The following is a 14,788-nucleotide window of genomic DNA, read 5'->3' as shown; positions in this document are numbered from 1 at the left end:
TAGTGAGACTAATCTCAGCCATTCACAAAGAAGTGAAATGGCTAAGTTCAGGAGACTCAACAGAGTTGAAATAATCTGTATAGGGAGTTCTAGGTAATTTGGCGGCCCCTATTTTACGGGGGAGAAGTGCTACCTTATATCAACCTTACCTGAATTAAATGAAGACGACAAATTATAGTATGAGCTAGCTCTCCACTCTTGGAAAAAGAGGTTTGTTGAAATGGGTTTTTGCAATATTGCATATACAATCCCTTGTACATAAGTGTCTAGACAATTTCGCAGACGAGCTCCTAATTAAGATTCAACAAGTTCGTCATTCATCAGGCAATTTCGAAAACATTGTGATCAGTAATGTCAACCGCCATATATTGATATTGGCATTAATCACCACGTCTTATACAATTTTTGACAGTCTATAAAGAACCATCTAGGAATTCTATTAACTTTAGATAGCTAGTTAAAAAAATTTAAATCGACGAGAGTAGTTTCATTATCAAAGTAGGTACATTCTCATGCTGATGTCATGCTATGCAAATATCTTATGATTCTATAAAGTAATTCAGATCATGGCACCACCATTTGATTTTGACCGAACGGTCGTAAAAGCTTGCACACTTAATGTCTGGTGTATAGACTTTTCGTCTTAGCCTAGTATATATAAAACAGAATGCAATATATGAGAAAGTCATTTGAATGACCATTTGAATCTCTAGGGCTCTGTTCACTTGCCGTCCCGAGAAAGGAAAGGAAACGAAAGTAGGGCAAATTTTCCCGTGATGGGATGTATTCCGCTGTTCACAAGGTTTCTCGAGAAAGAGAATTTACAGACGTGGTAAAGGAAAATAAGGACGTGGAAAACCCACTTTCTCGCGCTTTGACTCGATTGTTTTCCCACAAAATAGATGGGAAAACCCATTTCCTTTTCCAGCGAGAAAATATATCGGGCATCTCTCTATCGAGCAAAAACCCTCCTCTCACCTAAGTCCTCTTCTTCACGATTCCGGCAAGCAAGATCACCCCGTCCGGCGAGCTCTCCCCTCCGGCGACCCCAAAGAAGGTTAGATCTCGTCTCTCTCTTCCTCCTTTTCTCATTTTTTTAATTTTTTCTGCCAATACGCCTTTCAGTGACTTCTTTTTTTCATTTTTGGGGGGAGTTCTGCTTCTTTCCAACATATCTTCTCCTACTGGTTTGGTGGATTTTTTTTTGAAACTCTTCTTCTCCGTTCAAACGTCAGATTGGGTCTGTAACAAATATTCTTCTTTTTTTTTATATGTATTGTTAGGGTTTCGGTTTGGGTTGAACGTGGGTTGGATTTTGGGTAAATAGGGCTTGGATTTGGGAAATCTGGGGTCCGATTTTTGTTCTTCACAACATGAGTTGAGTCTTCTCCTTACGGTTTTGATATATATTGTTAGGGTTTCGTTTTGGGTTGAACTTGGGTTGGATTTTCGGTAAATAAGGCTTGGATTTGGGAAATCTGGGGTCGGATTTGTGTTCTTCACAACACGAGTTCAGTCATTGTACGGATTTTAGGATTGTGTTTTACTGTGTGTTGTAGCGAAGGTTATTGTACTGATTTTTGTGAAGGTTAATTTTATGAAGGTTATTGTATTGATTTTTTTCAACCTAATTGTAATGTTTCTGTTATTTGATTTTTTTACAGATTCTTTTGTTCTTGTTGCTTCTTTTCTATGTAGTCCATCTCTGTTTTATAATTTTACAATTTTTTTGGGTGCAATTTTTCTGTGTAGTCCATCTACGGTTTGGTGGATATTGGTTGTGGGTGGTTCACATTCATGCACAGTTTAATTTTGCTTTGCATATTCTTACATTGGTGGTTGTGGGTTTTGGTTGTTTGGTGGTTAATGGTGGTTTGGAGGTTGTGGGTGGTTGTTGGTGCTTTGGTGGTTGGTGGTGGCTGTAGGAGTTTTGTTTCGATGGTTGTGACTGTGGTTATGGTGTCTTTGCCGGTTGTGTTATTATCCTAAATGTTATTTGTTTTAGTATTTGTTAGGGTTACCATCATGCCTCATCAACCAGCAGATAGGCGGATGTTGATCCTTCGAGCTGCAGCTATAGTAATCTCTGCGGCGGCCGCAGTTACGCTTAGGGTTCGACTATACCTTGAGCAGAATATTACAAGAACCCCTTACGAAAGCGGGTACTTAACCCGTAGGACCTTTGTTAGACGTATCACGCACGCAGAGAACCATTGTGTTGCTCTTCTTTGAATGGATGTTCGGTGCTTCCGCTCCTTCGTGGGCCTTTACAGAAGCACAACATTGTTGAAAGACACAATTCACTGCACTGTTGAGGAACAGGTGGCTATTTTCTTAAGTGTGATTGCACACAATGAAAGGAATCGTACTGTTAGGGCAACCACAAGAAGGTCAGGGGCTACTGTTTCAAAGTATTTTAATAAGGTTCTCGACGCTGTTCTCATCCTACAAGACATGTTCATAGTACGTCCATCAAGGGAGACACCATGGGCAATCCTTGATAATCCTAATTTTATGCCTTACTTTAAGGTACGTTTACGATAGCTACGCATTTCGACTGAAGGTTGTTAATTCAGGTTGACATTTGAATGTCCTTATTGTAGGATTGTATTGGTGCAATTGACGGGACCCACATTCATGCAAAAGTATCTGAGGATATTCAAAAAAGATATATTTGTCGTAAGCACTTCCCATCCCAAAATGTGTTAGCCTGTTGCGACTTTGACCTAAAGTTTACCTACGTCCTTTGTGGGTGGGAGGGGTCGGCATCGGACTCACGGGTGTTAGCATCTGCTATATCAAAGCCGAACGGGATTCCCATTTTGCCAGGTAATAATTAGCTTATTAGACTGTTTGTATTGATGCGGTTTCTGTAGTACTTAGCTAATTTAATTGTAATCCTTTGTTTCATTGTAGGAACGTTTTACCTTGGTGATGCCGGGTATCCGTGTCTGTCCCATTTTATAACTCCAATCCGAGGTATTGGTTACCATCTCAATCAGATTAGAGGGCGCAGACCTAGGAAAGCCGAGGAGTTGTATAATCAAAGGCATTCTTCAGCCAGGAATGTAATCGAGCGAACTTTTGGTGTCTTGAAGAAGCGATTCAGCATATTAAATTCAGCACCCATGTATTCATATTCCAACCACATTAGGAGGGAGATGCCTGACGACTCCTACATTCAGGATGTTGACGATGAGCTGGCATCGCTTGGAGCTGAGGAGGAAGAGGAGGAAGAAGGACCTATTCCTCCTCCTCCTATGACCAGGGCCGAGGATGTAAGGGAAGGTCGTAACATTCGAACCGCAATCATGAATCAAATGTGGAATGATTTCGAAGCACGTCGTCGTTAGGAAATGACATGGTCGCAATAGTTGTGCACCACCTGTGTTTGGATGTGGATTTCACAATTTCGATGTGTAGTTTGCTGGAACCGTAGCTTATATTCCTTGCTTTCTTGAGATTTATGTAATTTCTATGTTTGCATTAGTATTGGTTCATGGGTTTGTTGGTATGAGTTTGATGGACTAAATTAGTATGGGTTTGATGGACTAAATTATGTATGGGTTTGATTGGATCAATAGTTTTTGTATGTTATCTTATAAAGCTTCTAAATGAAAATGTTGTTTATCTATCATTTGTTATTGCAACTATTATGACTTGTTTATGTGGTACCAGGTAATGGCGAAGGATAAATTTTATGTCGTTTTCAAGGGACGGCAGGTGGGCATATTCGACAGTTGGGCAGATTGTCACCTTCAAGTGAACAGGTATAGTGGAGCATCTTATCGCTCCTATGCCACAAGGAAGGAGGCAGAAGCAGCCTTAAATGCATATGATAAGCGCCATGAGGATTTGCAAGACAAGCGTGAAGAGGACATCCACAGTGTTCCTTGGTTTTTGGGGTTTGCCATTGGTGTGGGGTTAGTACCTATGATAGTAGTATTTTAGACTTTTTTCCCACTTGTTTATGAGGTATGTTTACTCACATTATGATTTTATATGCAGACTGGGCATTAAAATGGTTGGTGATGCAGGAAGTTCTACTAGTGAGGTACACAGCCTCCCTGGCCTCAAAGATGCAGTGCTGAACATTGATGGTTACGTTAGAGGTGACCTTATTGATGCTTATGTGTACCTTCACGGGCATCACAAGGAAGCTAGGGCCTTCCTTTCTCTCGACGAGATGGACCGAGTGGAGATGTTGAGGCGCATTCTGCGCCGTATGCGCCATTTGGCTATGTGATGTTTATCTATTTTTTGTTCAACCGTTTATATATGAACTTTATTTTGGATGTATGAGTTAGGTGGAAATGTTATAACTAATGTTTAATTTCTTTTTGGATGATTTGATTCTTATAATTGGTTAGTTTTAGTTTATGATAAACATAGTTACAGCAAGGGAACTCTACCAACGAGCATTGTCAATCGACTCGACAAGTGAAAGTGCTGCTCATTGCCTTCAGGTACAGTCATGTCATTTAGGCAACCATGGAGATTAGAACATAAAACTGCCAGAGTGATGCCCTGATTCTTGAGCTTTTATGTGGGAAACACAGTTGTAGCTAACAATAGTTTGAATATGTAATTTATCAAATTCATGCTTTGAATCAGCTGAAATTGTATTATGTGATTGCTATATAACCTACGTGGCACATTATATAGAGTAATTTCAAAATTATTATTTTTTTTTCGAAAAGTCACTTTCAATTATATTAAAAAGGTGTTGGAAGTGTAGAGGTGGAGCCCCCCCCCCCAGGTTGAAGCTAAATTTTGACAAGTCTAGAAATTTTGCACTGTTGGATCTGCCCAATCAACGGTCTTGATCCATCCGCTTTCTGGGCAACTGAACAGCGAGAAAATAACTTTCCTGTATATTTTCCCTCCCTTTCTGGGCAAGTGAACAGCGAGAAAATAACTTTCCTGCATATTTTCCCTCCATTTCTGGGCAAGTGAACAGCGAGAAAGCATGGAAAAATCACAGTTTCTTTTCCTTTCCTTTCCATTTTGCCACGTCAGATTCCTTTCCTTTCCTTTCCTTTTCTTTCTCGGGAAAACAAGTGAACAGAGCCTAGCTGAATTTTAGCCATGTTTACCAAGATCTACAAGAAAAGTGACATTCACCGATGGTCTCGGTGTATATGCCAATGAATGTCGGTGTAACTTACACCGACGCTTTTAGTGAACGCCGGAAATCATTTGATTTGGCGACATTTTTTTGTGACCGCGGGTAAAATGACACCGCTAAAGGTGATGTTTCTTGTAGTATACTGTTGTTTCTCCTCATCAATATTTCTGCTTCGAATAAAGATGGTTTCACCTACAATGGATTCCTCAGTGACAATCTGAGCTTCCACGGCGTAGCAGGGATCACAACCAATGGCCTTTTGGAGCTAACCAACAATACAGAGCAACAAAATGGTCATACTTTTCACTCTATTCCCCTCCAATTTAGGGACTCTAGAAACGGTACTGTTTACTACTTTTCAACTACTTTCTTCTTTGCAATTCTCTCCCCAAATCCTGATTTAAGCACCCATGGAATTGCCTTCGTCATCTCCCCGGAGCTCTACCTAAGCACATATCTAGGCCTCTTCAATTCTACCAACAATGGAAATTCTAAATAATTAATCATGTTCTTGCCGTTGAGCTCGATGCCATCCAGAGCACCGAATTTGGAGATATTGAGGATTGTTGGAATTAATTCAAACGGTGACTTATCTTGTGGGGCCCACCCAATTAAGCCTATGCAAATTAGTCTTTACCTCTTTGGTGTTCTAGAAGTAGGTGGAAGAGTAGAATTCGTTTGGTAGCGGAAGTCTTTTGAGATTAGATTTTATCATTAAGCTATTTTATAGGAAGTTATGATTTATCTATTTAGTGTCATGTGTAATTGGGTTGAAAAAGAGTGTGGAAACGTACAGTTCATTAAGCTTTCAAATGAATGGGAAAGCACAAGAACTCCAACTATCACACCTTCCTATGCTTCCTCGGGTAGGTCCCAAGATGAAATCAAAACTGTTGACAGTTTGGTTGGCCACAATAATATTAGTTTTCATGTTAGTGACGAAATCAAAATTGTTAGACAGTTTGGTAGAACACAATGATATTAGTTTTCATGTTAGTGGCTGTCACCAGTGTTTTTGTTTTCGTGAGAAGGAAGAACAAATACGGAGAGATACTCGAGGACTGGGATCGGAAATATGGGCCACAAAGGTTCTTATACAAAGATCTATTCATAGCCACTAAGGGCTTGAGATAGAGACAGAGCTTCTGGGCATTGGAGTTGTCGGTAGGTTGTACAAAGTTGTGTTGCCTTCCTCCAAGGTCGATGTAGCTGTGAAGAGAGTCTCCCATGAATCAGGGCAGGGGATGAGGGAGTTCTAGCAGAGATCATCAGCATTGGAAGTCTCCGACACCGGAACTTAGTATGGCTACTCGGCTATTGCCGGCAAAAAGGAGAGCTCCTCTTGGTCTATGATTTCATCCCTAATGGAAATCTTGACAAATTACTATTTGCTCAACCAGTGTCAGTTTTAACATGGGATCAAAGATTTCGAATCATCAAAGGAGTAGCTTCCAGGCTTTAATCCTCGCATGAAGAATTGGGGCAGGTTGTCATCCACAGAGACGTCAAAGCGAGTAATGTTTTACTAGATGATGAATTCAATGGAAGATTAGGCGATTTTTAGGGGCAGCTACCTCTGTTGAGCTGGGCCAAACTCCTTTACAGGCCCAACTCAATTGGGCCCAGCCCCCTTTAAAACCCTTTAAAATTTGAAGCCTGCCCCCCTATTTATAAATCCTGGCTCCGCCACTGGCGATTTTGGGCTGTCGAGATTATATGATCATGGAACTGATCCTCAAACCACTCATTTCATTGTAACTCTAGGTCATATGGCACCAGAGCTGAGCAGAACTGGCAAGCCAACGACAAACACCAACATATATACCTCTGGGGCTTTTATGATTGAGGTTGCTTATGGGAGGAGACCCTTAGACCCATGGGCCAGTGCAGAAGATCTGGTTCTTGTTAATAGGGTGTTAAAATGTTGGAGGAGAGGCGCAATTTTAGACAAGTGATCCTAATTTGGGAAATGGTTATTTAGTAGAGGAAATGGAGTTGGTGCTAAAGCTTGGCTTGCTGTGTTCACATCCCATACCGGCCAGTAGGCCAAGCACGAGGCAAGTCATGGACTGTTTAGATGGAGATGTTCCACTACCTGAACTTTCTTAAAATAGTTGCAGTGGATTTCCAGAAATTGGACATGATGAAGGTTTTGATGCTTTCGCCATGTCCTATATGTTCGTCGGATCCTCTGTTGGGGATTCAATCCTCTTTGGGGGACGTTGATTTCCTTTAGGTGCAACCGTGCAAGACAAACTTTTCTATTATTTATGTAATTGTGTATATAGCGTGACTGTCAATACATTTGTTTTGCACGAGATTTTATATGGCATAGGCCTAATAAATTTCAGTATTTTTTCAAAAAGTATTGTACGGCCCACTTGATAATCCAAAGTCTTAGTTTGTTGGGCATATAGATAGGGTGTAAGTCCTGTATTTTTCAAAAGGTATTCTACGACACACACACCATACGATGATCCAAACCGTCCATTTGATGTGCCACAACATAAACAGGTTGTCCCCCAAAAAAATTAATTCCATAAGATGATCCCAACCTTCCAATCCATTGAGATTTCCATAATACGCAGTTCCTCTATCGATCAGAGGGCTAGGATATCCTATGTAAACTTTTTGGGCACAACCTATTTACGTTGTGGCCAATCATCCATTGAGATTTCCATAATACGCAGTTCCTCTATCGATCAGAGGGCTAGGATCATCCTATGTAAACTTTTTGGGCACAATCTATTTACGTTGTGGCCAATCAATTTAATGGATGGTTTGGATCATCCTATGGTGTGGGCCGCATAGTTTTTTTTTCTTTTTTGGAAAAACAAGGTTGCCTCATTCTCTTTCGTACATAGAAAAAGTTTGTAGGGGCCATGGGTGTTGTTTCAGCTTGATCTTAAACTTTCTTACCGTCTCGTGTTTGATAATATTCTCCCTGCTATCTCCGTCGATGATTGCACACCTTTTCACCGATAGTACAAGTTCTATGGAATATGTTGCTATGTAGCCAATCTTCATCGTTATCTAGGCACCAATAGAGTCTTTCATGTATCCCATAGAAAGCCTCATCCCCACAGGCTCTTCTTCTTCTTCTTCATAAATAGCATCACCAACGCCATCAAATTCGGCATCTCCTAAGTCCTCAATCATAGATTGTTTGGCTTTCTCTGATTTTTCGTAGGGAGCTGGATAAATACCATAGGGAAAAGTACACTTTCCATACTGATTTTTTTTAGGGTCCTGGATAAATACGTAGGAAAAATGGGTCTTTCACTACAAAATTTTAAATGATCCATAGGGGAAAGTTCGTAGGGAAAAGTACATTTTCCCTATGGAATTTCAAAAAAAAAATCCGTAGGTAAAAGGGGCTTTTATCGCCTACTTTAAAATCTTTCCCTACCGAATGCAAGCCATGTCTATGTATAGTTCCGTACGGATAGTGTGACGCCCCGAACTGTTTTCACGGCCCAACACATGACAACATCTTACACCTTCAAGTGAACCTTACAAGTATACAAGGTTAGCAAGCAATATCCGATCCACAGGCAATAAATACTAAAATAACATTGAAGTCCATGCATAAATGAAATGTCATATATCAAAGCCTTTCACTCCCACTACCCAAAATTTACATTGAACATAGGCTTTTACTTCTCACTATTTGAAGATTCAGGTTAAACTAACGAAGACTCCAATGCTATGCTTCCTCTTCCTCATTCGCATCACGAGGATCACAGTCTATAACTGTTAATCCATAGTCAGCCAAACCCTAGTACATAATAACGAACCAATTCAGTTTGGGTCTAGCATGCTAGATTGAATTCAAGAAAAATACCATAAACGAAAAGTTAAACAAATCAATGTTTTGAAGTTTACATATGTTCTGAGTAGTCAAATAGAGACAAAAGTAAAAGAGATCATGTTTAAACAGAAGGGTAATCGAAAGTATACACATCGAGAATTGTCATAGGTCGATGTTCCGAAGACAAGACATACGAATGACCAAGGAACAAAGTTCTTATACGAATGGGAGGTCAATTAGACAAGGTTCTCATACAAAGGGGTCAAGGGTACATAGTTCATATACATAGAGGTCAAAGGTTCAAAGTTATCATACAAAGAAGCCATAGGTTCTAAGTTCTTATTCAAAGAGTCAAAGGTTCCTAGCTCTTATACAAAGGAGTCAAAGGTTCAAAGTTATAACATTTGTGATCATCAGCTTAGTCATATAATAATAATAATAATATATCGCGGTTCTAATGACATGTTATTTTGCACCAACTGTCCGTGATGTCAGAACTAGTTCCTTCTTAATCATATACATGTCAGCAACGCCAACGTATGTACCCCATTGGTGGGATCTAAGTTCTTATGTTCATATAGGCCAAAGCCTTGCAACCCCACTAGCAAGGGTCATAATAAATCTAAGCCTTACAGGAGCATTCAAAGTTTAGAGAATTCATAAGGTATCAAATGTATATCAAGGGATGATATAATAAACATCAATCAGTACTCAAAAAGGGCTCATTCGGATTCAAAGTGCTAAACACAATTCAAAGGATGTTTAGACCAAAGCCCTAAGGTTTGGAAGAATATCAAACCTTGTCTTGTGACCATGGTTTCAAATTTCAGTTTCATAATGTGTTTCGGTCCTCACCGAAACTGAAATTTCGGTCAAAATCCGACGAAATCAAATAAAAGAATATTCTATCTATTGCAGATTTTGGCAGAAATTTAGGGAAAATATTAAATAATTAACAAAAATCAAGATTTTTGGGTGAAATCCTTTAAATTTCGGAAATTTCCACCAAAACTTCAGTTGAAATATTGTACCATTTCGGGTATATCCGATTTCAGTTTCCGTCTCGACCGAAATCCAAAATTTCGGACCGAAATTTCAGATTTCAGGCGAAATTTGAAACCATGGTTGTGATACATGCACAAGAAGACAAGGAAGTAGCCCATAAAAAAAAAACAGACAAGGAGGTGATCCCGAATCCCCATGAAATGCGAAAAGCACTGTAGAAATGATCAGATTGTTGTTAAGAAAATCCTCCGGACATCTCTAATCCAATTGTGCACGGATAAACGAAAAGATAAAATAAACACAAGGCACAAGATGAAATGTGTTTTTAATTTTTGTTCTTCGTGTGATGCCTTCCAAGCGAAATGCAATGGGGCTGAAAAGGCGAAATGCAATGGGGCTGAAAAGGGGTGAAGAGGGGCCAGGAAGGGAGAAAAGGAAACGGGCTGGAAGGGAGAAGGAGAAAGGTGGAAATGAAATAAGGTTTCGTCGGGTAGGACTCAATTTTTTATTAGTATAAACTTTTGACTGACGGTCACTTTTAACCGGCGGTGTGTCGATTAATGCCTGCGAACATATACTGGCCTACTGGGTATTGCTAAAATATATTGTTTGATCCATTTGAATTTCCCCTCTCATTAACTACAGCAAACCCAACCCACTGAGTACATCAAGCATAGGAAAATCATATCGTGGCCGAGAGTATGAATTTCCCCTCTGATTAAGGGCTCCTTTCTGTTACTTGTGATGTTATGGCAAGAAAATATTTGTTTGATCCCCTGCTAGGTATGACTCTAGGTCTCACTAGCATTACTCTGTTTTATAAGACAAAGGTCTAAAAACATATATATTAACTGCCTATTTTAAGTACCCAGCTACACTAATTATACAAAAAGTTTGTATTCCACTTAGAGGGAATCAACGGCCCCCAAGGAGGAGTGACTCCCCAATCGACGACGAGTATCCACCTGACTTGTTCAAAGAAGAAGGAAATGACATGACGAAAGCATGAAAACCTTCATCATGCCCCATTTCTAGAAAACTAAGTCTGAAACTATTTGAACATAGATCAGGTAGAGGAACATCCTTATCTAGAAACTGCATGACTTGCCTCATGCTTGGCCTAGTAGCCGGAACAGGCTGCGAACAGAGCAATCCAAGCTTCAGCACCAACTCCATTTCCTCCACTACATAACAACTTCCCAAATTCGGATCACTTGTCTCTAAAATGGTGCCTCTCTTCCAACTTTCTAACACCCAGTCAACAAGTACCATATCTGCTCCAGACGCCCGTATGTCTATTGGTCTCCCCCCACAAGCAACCTCTAGAAGAAAAGCCCCAAAGGAAAACACATCGGTGCTTGTTGTTGCCTTGCCAGTTCAGCTCAATTCTGGTGCCATATAACCTAGAGTTCCGACGACATGAGTTGTACGAGGATCAGTTCCATGATCATATAATCTAGAAAGACCAAAATCGCCTAATCTTCCATTGAATTCATCATCTAGTAAAACATTGCTCGCTTTGACGTCTCTGTGGATGACAATTTGTTCCCATTCTTCGTGCAAGTAATAGAGCCCCGAAGCTACTCCTTTGATGATTCGAAATCTTTGATCCCATGTTAGAACTGACAAGGGCTGATCAAATAGTAATTTTTCGAGACTTCCGTTGGGCATGAAATCATAGACCAGGAGGAGCTCTCCTTTACGCCGGCAATAGCCAAGTAGCCGTACCAAGTTCCGATGCCGGAGCCTTCCAATGCTGATGATCTCTGCTACAAACTCCCTCATGCCTTGCCTTGATTCATGAGAGACTCTCTTCACTGCAATTTCAACTTTTGAGGAAGGTAACACACCTTTGTACACCCTACCGAAACCTCCGGTGCCCAAAAGCTCTGTGTCTCTGAAGCCCTTGGTTGCTATGAATAGATCCTTGTATAAGAATCTTTGAGGACCATACTCGCGCTCCCAATCCTCGATTATCTCTGCGAATTTAATCTTCCTTCTCACAAAAAGAAGAACAATTGTGACAGTCACCAATGTGGAAATTGAAGTAATTATGGGTAGCCCAACTGTCAATAGTTTTGATTTCTTCTTGGGACCTATACGAGGGAGCTTAGGAAGGCGTGAAAGATCGAGGTCTTGAGCTTTCCCATTTATCTGAAAGCTCCATCCCAGAACATAATTAGAAGTTACAACCGTTCCCGTCGATGAAGAAAAGCCCACGTACATATTTTCTAACAATACCGATGAAAGACTAACTATCGAAGACAAGAGAGGGCGATTAGGCTTTGGTGTCTTAACTGGAGATATTGTGACATCAAGTGTCTCATCACTACCATTGTACTCTACCCAAACCTGCATTGGTTCTCCACTTAGAAGGCTTAAGTTCATAATCCCACCATTTTCATTAGTATAATAAGCTGCATGGGCCGAATTGGTAGAATTTAAGCTGTTGATATCGATTCCGACATGGTCATCGTCAATATCCCCAAATTGTAGGTCCTGAACGGTATCGAACTCAACGGCAAGAACATGATGAGAAGAATTTCCATTGTTGCTAGAATTGAAGAGACCCATATATGTGCTAGCTAGAGCTCCGGGGAGCCCTCTCGAGGGTGCCATGACGAAGGCCATCCCGTGGCCGAAATCAGTATACTGGGAGCGAATTGCAAAGACGAAAGTAGTAGAAAAGGAGTAAAGAGTACCATTGTTAGAATCCTTAAATTGAAGAGAAATGGAGTGAAAGGCATGACCCTTGCGTTCTTTTGTGCTGTTGGTTAGCTGCAAGAGGCCATTGGGGGTGATTCCTGCTATGCCGTCGAAGCTTAGATCGGTGCTAAGGAATCCATTGTAGATGAAACCATCATTGTTAGAAGCTGAAACTTTGATGAAGATGAAAAACAGTAAGATCTTGGTAAACATGGCTGAAATGCTGCAAGTGATTCAAAAAGTCATTCAAATATTTTTCACTTGTATTCAATAAGTGAATCAAAATATCTTCTTGTAAAGCTATACATCAGCATCAGAACGTGGGAAGAGTAAATATTTGCGATATTTTGATAATACCTTATTTTTATGATGACACTACTCTTCATTTTACACTTTTTTAGTTTTTTTAACCACAATTAACAATGTTTTCGAACGTGCCTGATGAGCTAAGAACTTGTTGAATCTTTAATTAGGAGCTAGTTTGCGAATTTGGATTTGCTGATTTTATTAGAGGAACCAACAAAATAGAAAATCAGAGGAGAGGTCTTTTTGTTTTTAGGCGGAACAAAAGAATGCTTCTTTTTTTTATTTGTGACTAATCAACAGGACCAAGAAACACCCTTCAAACAAAGTACTGCATCTGAGGTCTAATGAGTTAGCGGTCCAAATGAGCCTTCACACCTCTAATACTAACTGATAAAGAACAGGAGAGGTCTCTTTGTTTTTAGGAAGAAAAAATTGCTTCTTTTTTATCTTTATTTCTGACTACACAACACAACCAACAAAGACCATTTAAATAACATTTCTCACGTCTAATTGTCTAATGAGTCATCGTTCTAAATGAGCTACCATTTTTTATTATTTTTCTAATGGAAAAGAAATTAAATTGATAGGAAAAATGACACTGGATGGACCTAGCGATCGAGATGATCAATACATTACAAAGAAAAAGAACTAATAAAAGCTCACAGTTCAAAAGTCGAGTTGAAGAAGTAATACAAATGTCTAACTTGTGGGGCCACCCAAATTAGTCCTTATCTCTTTTGTCTTCTAGAAGTAGGTGGAAGAGTAGATTTCTTTTGGTGGTAGAAGTCTTTTGAGTATTAAGATTAGATTTTATCTTTAAGCTATTTAATAGGGAGTTAGGGTTTATCTCTTTGGAGTCATTTGTGAGTGGGTTGAAATAAGAGTAGAAACGAACAGTTCTTGGTGTGTGATGAACGTACAGGCAACGGTCTATTTAAAGAGACCGTACTGGATATTTAGATATGAATGAACAAGAAAAAAAAGAGACGTTTACTTCCTTGTGTGTCATGCCCCAAACCCCACCCTAGGCGTAGGACGTGGCAGCGCCGTACACCTGCAAGATAAATCCCACAAGCGTACAAGGCTACAAAGCAATAACAGAAATAAACTGACATTTCATAACTAAAATATCAAATTCTCAAATAATGTGGACCTAACATAGCCAAATCGAATCTCAACTCTCCCATAAACCAAAATGAATAAGTATAGACGTAGCGGGAAATGATATCAGCACAACTATATATTTTGTTAAAGACGCAAATGTATCTTGTCTTTTAGTATTTAAGTGCCTTGTAGGAGCTTTTTGGGAAATGTAATGACCTTTTGACAGCTCTTTAAATAGTAAAAGACAAGATACTTGAGCGTCTAAAACAAAACATGGTTCCGCTGAATCCGCTGATATTATTTTCCTATACTATCTATCAAAAGCTATTAGAATTCCCAAATAGCTCTGGGCAGCAAATAAAAAAAATTAGTGCCATTTTCAAAATATGGTGGTTGGGAGAACTATTCACAATGTTTTCGAATTTGCCTGATGTGACGAATTGTTGAAAAGATTGAAATCTGGAGCCCATGGCAAAATTTATTGGAATATATTATTGGGCTCTATTGTGCGCCTTTCCTGGTGAAAGTCCTAGTCTTCGGGTAGTTGGACCTAATACATTTACTTGCAAAACTGCAACTACCCACATGAGATTAATGGGGATTTGCTAGCTAATTTTGCAGAAAGGCATTTCGCAGCTGTCTGTTGCATTAAAGAGCAGCAACAAGGACTCACTTTTCAACAGATTTCTTCTTTTTCATTTAGTTCATCTGAGTGGCCACGAAGATCA

General features: G+C 39.7%; 1 protein-coding gene and 2 pseudogenes across 1 annotated transcript; 2 read left to right on the top strand and 1 right to left on the bottom strand.

Annotated features, from left to right (window-relative positions):
• The first annotated feature begins 3,673 nt into the window (after positions 1 to 3,673).
• Positions 3,674 to 4,453, top strand: LOC143878485 (uncharacterized). The gene is made up of 2 exons (XM_077380764.1): positions 3,674 to 3,923; positions 4,009 to 4,453. Exons 1-2 carry the CDS (start codon positions 3,682 to 3,684, stop codon positions 4,244 to 4,246), a joined length of 480 nt encoding a protein of 159 aa, XP_077236879.1. The 5' UTR covers positions 3,674 to 3,681; the 3' UTR covers positions 4,247 to 4,453.
• A 1,650-nt stretch (positions 4,454 to 6,103) lies between these two features.
• On the top strand, positions 6,104 to 7,373 carry LOC143878819 (L-type lectin-domain containing receptor kinase SIT2 pseudogene; annotated as a pseudogene).
• A 3,232-nt stretch (positions 7,374 to 10,605) lies between these two features.
• On the bottom strand, positions 10,606 to 13,043 carry LOC143880069 (L-type lectin-domain containing receptor kinase IV.2 pseudogene; annotated as a pseudogene).
• Positions 13,044 to 14,788: the final 1,745 nt, after the last annotated feature.

The sequence above is a fragment of the Tasmannia lanceolata genome, unplaced genomic scaffold (assembly GCF_043159265.1).
Source record: "Tasmannia lanceolata isolate RefF3 unplaced genomic scaffold, GAP_Taslan_0.1 ptg000006l, whole genome shotgun sequence".
Taxonomy (NCBI): domain Eukaryota; kingdom Viridiplantae; phylum Streptophyta; class Magnoliopsida; order Canellales; family Winteraceae; genus Tasmannia; species Tasmannia lanceolata.
The sequence above is the reverse complement of the archived record's forward strand: the minus strand, read 5'-3'. Positions and strand labels throughout refer to the sequence as shown.